General features: G+C 37.2%; 1 protein-coding gene across 4 annotated transcripts in view; it reads right to left on the bottom strand.

The window, feature by feature from the left end:
• Nucleotides 1–12: 12 nt before the first annotated feature.
• LOC110028317 (putative NAD kinase 3) overlaps nucleotides 13–7,435 on the bottom strand; it is a 70,885-nt gene continuing 63,462 nt past the window's right edge. Inside the window, exons 10-12 of one of the 4 annotated variants that reach the window (XM_020730114.1) lie at nucleotides 2,632–2,939; nucleotides 844–1,184; nucleotides 13–150 (exon numbers count right to left, since the gene is read on the bottom strand). In XM_020730114.1, the coding sequence (XP_020585773.1) occupies nucleotides 876–1,184; nucleotides 2,632–2,939 (617 nt within the window). In that variant the 3' untranslated portion in view covers nucleotides 13–150; nucleotides 844–875. Of the gene's footprint in view, nucleotides 151–362; nucleotides 543–843; nucleotides 1,185–2,631; nucleotides 2,940–7,435 lie in introns of those variants that run through there. The other 3 variants (XM_020730113.1, XM_020730116.1, XM_020730115.1) reach the window with 3 other exon arrangements.

The raw sequence follows: 7,435 nt of genomic DNA, 5'->3' as shown, positions 1-7,435 counted from the left end.
TATATATATATATATATATATATATATTTTTTTTTCCCAATTCAAAGTTTGTAATACTGATTATTACCTTCGGTATTGTTCATCTGCCTGGCTTTGCGAATCATCAGAGCTGGAATCGCCAGCAACTGGATCTATCCCCATTGGATTCCACTGTGAACAACAAGAACAAAATTCAGAACAAAAGTTTCAGTTTAAGAAGCCGTTACTCATGGCGCTGGACCCACACTGCATATCACCCAACTCATATTTATTTACATATCTAACACCAACTTTGCTTTTTTACATTTATACCATCCAAATCTTTCATATAACATCAAAAGTTACACTTTCAATTTTTAAAAGTGAAATACAACTTCTCATGCAAGGTTAAGGCGGTATATTTGTAAAAATTGAAGTTTTAAGTGTTGAATATGAAAAAACATAGGATTTAGAGGTATGCATGTCAATCTTCATAACTCTTTAAACTGCAGGGGCGTTGTTTTGCTTCAGAAAGTTCATTTAAGTGGATAAATGAGAATACAGGGAGCACCACCGAGCAGCACCTGCAGTTATAAGAGCAATATTGTTGTGTACAGTGACATGGAAATGGTTTAACAATTGGACGATTTACATTCATACCACTCAATTCCCGTGTATTACATTTCTAACACCTAAACTTCAATTTTTACATACAAATCACCTTACCTAGATACAAAAAGTTATATTTCGGTTTTTAAAAGTTAAAACAGTGGTAATTTTGCCGTGATATAATTAAAAGATTGGGCAACATAAATGCCAAATGTTAAATATGTAAATACATACGAATTTGGGTGGCAAGAACATTAAAAAATGATGCTGATGAACCTTACTAATAATGTTTTAAGTTGCCGTGGAAGCTACGAATCACGCGGACCATCGAATGATTGAATCTTCCTTAGATTCCAATGAAGACCTTCATGAATGCTCCGCAAGAAGTCGTTCGTCGAATCAACCTGACAAGCGGTGGGCACCGGCCACGGAGCCATGCTGCAGATGAGAGCATCACCAGGGGCCAGCTGCTTCCTGTCTTTACCATCAAAAGAAGCCCATGCCTGTCCCCGGCTGTTGAAAGGGATTTGAACTCTCAGCGTTGCATACTCTGGCAGTATCAGTGGCCGGAAGGAAAGCGAATGTGGACAGATTGGCGTGAAAAGTATGCCGGGAACCTATATTTTCATAGTGTTAAAAACTTCAAATGTCGGTTAAATTAGTTTATTGGTAGAATTGTAAAGAAATTTTCTGTGAATTTACACATCTCAAACCTAAACTTTCATACTTCCATACATAACATTTTGGTGTTTTAAACATGTGCATGAAAATGTGTATTTCACTTTTAAAAAGAAATAATAGTGCTATTTTTGATGTGATATAAAAGAATTGAGTGCTATGTGTGTAAATATGCAAGTCTACATGTAAACAGATAAGAATTATGTGCTATGTATGTAAATGCCCCTAAATTTATTTCAAGCGAATTTTGTTGGAGAGTGGAGCTCTCCATAAAAATACAAGTTCAGCAATTTCTTGGATTACTGTTCTCGGGTTACCAGTTCCATGTAATAGAGTTTCAGTTAAATCGAAGAAACTATATTCAGTAGTAAAAGAAAATTATTATGTTCGGTGCCACCATATAGACTAAATAATCAATTAATATTTCAAAAGAAAAAACCCCCTTATTGATTTGCTGTCCGTATTTTATGCAGCAAGATTGCTTCTTGCTAAAATCATAAAAGTGTTATAAAAGACAATTGTGATGTACAGAAGGTTCCATTGATGTCATGAACCAGATTGATCCAGACATGATGATGAACATATCGAGAGCATCCACATAGAACAAATTTCAAGTTCAAGCTATCTTTACAGCTATAGAATCTGAATTCTCCATATATCATAATACAAGGAATCTGTATGTATATATATATATATATATATATATATATATATATATATCCCGATCACTACAAATTTGTATAATCGCCAGTCCTTGAGAATGAGCTTAAAAAATATCTCGTTCTTCCAAATAGGATAGAAAAATTAGAATTTCATTTTCAGAAAATTTTAAGATCATTCTCTCTCTTCAGTTTATAAGAATTTGACAGTATATGTTTATCTAAGTTAATAAACCTTCTGTCTAGTTCTTATTTCTCCATGCTTCTACTTGAACAAGGAATCTGGCATGATTACCCTTATATATATGGCTGTTACAGCACCTCCTTTTAAAATCAGTAGTATATTTCAAGTCTTTCTACCCTGTTACTGGTTGTTGGTCAACAGAAAAGTTCAGATAGCAATAATAGAAAATAGGTAGCTTCACATACATACCACTCAATTCCCTATGTATTTACATATCTAACACCTAAACTTTATTTTTTACATACATGCCACCTTACCAATGCATGAATAGGTACATTTCACTTTTTAAAAGTTAAAATGATGGTATTTTTGATGTGATATAAAACTCTTCGGTTTCATAAAAGTAAGAAGTAAAATTAAGGTTTTAGATATGTAAATACATGAGAATTCGGTGGTAAGTATGTAAATGTCCCTTGGAAATATTAAGATGCAAAACTACTAATGATGCTGCAGTTTTCCAGTGGATGAAAATGAGAAGCATACCTGTGGATGGACCATTGATCCTCCAGCAGCGAGTGAGTAGGCTGTGCTACCAGATGTTGTTGATAGTATTAATCCATCCCCTTGCACACAAGTTACAAAGGAATTATCACAGTAGCATTCTAGAAAAGTTAGATATGAAGACATTCCCCTGTCAATGGTGACTTCATTAAGAACGAGAATGGGTTCTTCAGCCTCTATTTCATCCTTCGCAGCATCACGAATAACATGGCATTGCAGTCGGTGCCGCAATGTGATGCTCAATGGACCCTTCAGTACTGTATCCAAGTACTCTTGATAGTTTTCACTTTCTAATGGGAGTTAAAGATGCAATGCAACACAATGAACTTAATTAAAACGAATAAAATTTTGAGGTATGAATTGCCGGAAAAAAAGGAACATTTACATGCATACCACTAAATTAGATATTAACATGTATTTACATATTAATATCTAAACATAGATGACACCTTACATATGCAGGAAAATATGTAATTCACTCTTTTAAAAGTTAAAATAAAAATAGTGATTTTTTTTATGTGATATGAAAGATTTGGGTGGTATAAATGTAAAAATCAAAGTTTAAAGACCTTTTAATCGTCTTTAGTTTTGTCAAAGCTTCTACGAAATCATTCAATACAAATGATCCAAATAATTGCCAAGAAGAAAACACTCCAAGATAGAGCAAGTCATTGTGTCAAAAGTCAAATGATTATTTCCTGCTGCGAGAAACTACAGGAAGAACAACAAAGAGCTGCTATTAGCGCAGTTTGCAATAAGGAGGAATGCGTGACAATGAAGTAGAAGGGATGCAGAGGAGTTGGGGAAGGGTGAATATCACCGAGATACAACCGGAACATCACTCGCCTTTGGATATAACCCTAGACAAGAAAAATAGGAGATGTCGAACGCTGTCCTGACAGAAAAACAATAAAAACTGCCCTAATACATGAAAACAACATACTTATAGATCTAGCGTAAAGAGGAGTGACCCCTATAGAGTGGGTGGCAACCCCAAGTAAATAGGAAGCTCGGTTGACCCTCAAATCATCAGGGCCGAATAGTTCAAACTGCGTCTAGCGCAATCTCACGTCAAACAGATGCCCGCGTCGCATCTCACGGGGAACAGACGCCTGTGTCAGTCTCCTGGGGCAATGAGAGCTTTAACCTCATCCGTCGAAGCTTTTGTTTTCTTGTAGTATGAAGTCAAGTTGGATACTTTGAAGGAAACATAAATATTGTAATCTTCTAGCAAGTAAATCCTATAGATGATGTCATTCCCAAACACATCCTGATAGAATAGGCGTCTGCCCTCTTTTGGCACAACTAGAACTGGAATTGCACGTTGATGGGAATCCTTACGAACCAAATTTCAAGAAATCGAAACTGTAATTGGCTTCTTACACTCTCGTCTGACCGTATTTGAGAAACAAGTGTGTAAGGAGAATTTAAATTTGGGATGAAATCTATGGAGGGCTAAACTGCATTGAATGACTATGCAGGAAATGCTTCTTCTTCTCTGAAAGAACCTGAATCGCATTATAGGATGCTCTTTTCCTCAAAAGATCTTAAGACGATTTTCAATGTTGTGGTTCATCCATCTCATTTTTATCATTTATCGGTGGTACACTACTAAACTGATTTGAATATCCAAATGACTCTATATAGTATTCCAAAAGGGGCGCGGGCGCAAAAGAAGTTTCATGCTGATATGTTGGACCTCCCTCATTAGGGACAACTCATGAAGTAGACTATATATCTAAATAGTTTGAAATTCTCATATTTGGGTCCGTCATGTGTTTGGTGGCGATTCCTTAAAATTAGGACTGTCATGGACCACCAATATTAATTATGTTAAAGTCTGTCTCATGGGCTCAATTTGAACTACGTTTTCTCCCTCATCAATTAGAACCGGGTACTCCTTTGTGTCCTCACCTTTGTCAGTATATGTTATGTTATTGCCCATTTTTTCAACTGCTCCCTGATCAGTGAAAGAAACAATTCACTTGATTGGGCGATCTAATTTCATATGCCCAAATTTATGACACTTGAAACACATCTTGGCTGGGATGGAATTGGGACTGTGGATTGACGCCACCTGTACTCCATGTTGAACTAGTGTCTCTTCAGATGGGGTCGACCTAGATATTCCATTGGGCGTCCTCTTGCTACTTGATCATGTATTTAAATTATGCCGGTAATATGTGACAGTCACTCAGAGATGTTGTATCAATGAGGCCATATGCACATATACTGACATAATGTGCGGGTTTGGATTTGGGTTTGGGTAGGAGGAAAATGGTGTATAGAGGTTGTGTAGAGTGGGAAAGAAAATTTTTGGGAGGCCGGTTTGGAAAATCAATAAAGAGGAGTTTTGGGTGGAGATAGGGTTTAGTATTAGCAGATGCTAGTAACCCTAGAATGTGACTAGGGTTGGGCTAGTTCTGATACCTCATAATACCAGAGTTAACCCAAACCACAAAAAAAAAACAAATATTATTAGTGAAAAAGTGTAGACGGTTACAACCAACACAAGGAAATGTAAAAAGGATAAAAACAACACTCAACTAGGTTTGTATCACACAAGGGAGGTGGTTGGTTGGGAATTTGGAAGGTTGGATGGTGAGACGATAGCATGGGGATGATGGTGGTGGCAATGAGAAGGTAATAAATTGCAGGAACAACTAGGTGGGATGTTCTAAGCAGTGGAAGCAATGATGAGAGGTTGGATAGTAACAAGGCTGCACGGGGATTGGTTTTGGGCGGCGGGAACAACAAGCCGGAACGACTGTTCGGGGCTTTAGCAGCGAGGGGGAATGACGGCGGCAGCAACGAAGAATGCGTGGGACAGCGGGATAGCAAAAGGAGGGTTGCTCTGAGGGTGCAACAGAGTGGAGGATGGCTAGACAATGAGGAACTGCAAGAACAACAAAGGGTTGTTGTCGGTGTGGACTTTAGTGAGGAGTAATGTGTGGCAGCAAAGCAGGAGAGATGCAGAGGAGTTGGGTAAGGATAAATACCATCTCAGAAGCGAGATACAATCGAAGAACCACTCGACCCTTGGAGTAGAATCACCAACTCAGAATGAAATACAACCGAAGCACCGTTCTCCCTTGGATATAGACCTAGACGGGAAAATAGGGGCACCGACGACACTCATGACAAGAACAATTAAAAACTGACCTAAAACACAAAACAACATACTTATAGGCCTAGGGTAAAGAGGAGTGGCCCCCAATAGGGTGGACAACACCAAGCAAACCAGAACGTCAGTTGACCGTCAAATCATCCATACCAAACAGTCCGAACTGTGTTTGGTGCGGTCTCGCGTTAAACAGCGTTTGCATCACGTCTCGTGAAGTGCAGACACCCGCGTCAATCTTAGATATTTTTCATAAAAGAATAAAAACATGGATGAGGATATAAATTCTAGAGTTAAAGAATGGTAATAAAAAAGAGAAAGTGCATTAAGAGCAATATGCAACAAGAAAATAATAGGGATATAAAAAATAAATTTAATAAAATTGTAATTAGGCCAAGCATACAACCCTATATATAATTGAGTTTTTGATAAAAAAAAGACTTTAATAAATAGATTAAGCATGATTGAAATCCAAATATTAAGATGGGTGCGTAGAAAAATAATGAATGATTCATTATATAATGATTTTTTATTATAAGAATGGAGGAAGTAGCATAAAAAAGCATAATGATGCAGAATTTAATTTCATTTAGTTTTTAAATGTCCCTTTATAATTAATTATTTATTAGAGAGCATGTTTTATTTTATTTTTCTTCACAAGGGTAATTTAGTAATTAAGAAGCCTAGGTGCCATTTGAAATAGGTAGTCAATAAGTTAGCCCTTTCCTAAGAGAGAAAGGGGTGTAGTCTATTTGGAGAGTTTGTTCTAAGGTTAGTCAGTTTAGTCTGAGAAATTCTTTTTTTTTCTTGGAGAAGAAAAAGGGAGGGAGATATTTCGTATCTGGGAATCTACCACAATCGATCATCAGAGCCTTAGGCCTTCCATTTCAAGCTCGTTCTGTCAATCATGAAGGACGAAAATCAGACAGTAAATTATGAGTTTTCTATAATTAGGAGCTTCCTTATTTAAATTATTTCCAATATCCTTATTTTGATTTATTTCCATTTTAGCTGAATATTTCAATTAGAAATATGTATTATTAAGTTACCTAAAATAGATTATACAAAATATTTTGTACCTAAAATAGATTGTAAGATAACTATTTAATGGAATGAAAGCAAAGGGAAAAGGCATCAAGCCTATTCAAAATTCAGCACATTTTTCTAAAAATTTTGACATGGTATCAGAGTCAAATTTTAGTCCTAACCACCGATAATCGTTGGAGTATCGTCAAACCTTCATTCCCGCCGGCCTTCTTGCGGGACGAGAAGGGAGGAACTATTTCTTTGCCTTGATTCTCGCTCATCTGCTCGTCGTCTCATTATTTCTTCGCATGTGTCGTCTTTGTTCTACTTCGTCTACCTTTTCGACTTGACCAGTCTGGACAGAGCCTCTCCTTCGTTATCGTTCTGAAGTTCTTTGTCTTTCTATCATGGCTGCTTCCGATGTTGAATTTCGTCTATTCATCGGCGGTCTCTCTTGGTCAACGGACGACAAATCGCTATAGAGCGCCTTCAACACATTCGGCTTCGTCCGCTTCAGATCTCCTTCGCTAGACATCGCCGCTTTTGCGGCATCTTAGATTGCTTCTTCTGCTTCGGCTTTGTCCGCTTCGAGTTGGGCTTCTTCATAACACTCAAGGATTGAAGGCTTCGACACTCTTT

Source organism: Phalaenopsis equestris, unplaced genomic scaffold (genome assembly GCF_001263595.1).
Source record: "Phalaenopsis equestris unplaced genomic scaffold, ASM126359v1 Scaffold000511, whole genome shotgun sequence".
NCBI classification, from domain to species: Eukaryota; Viridiplantae; Streptophyta; class Magnoliopsida; order Asparagales; family Orchidaceae; genus Phalaenopsis; species Phalaenopsis equestris.
Note: the sequence above shows the minus strand (reverse complement) of the source record. Positions and strands in the feature narration are given on the sequence as shown.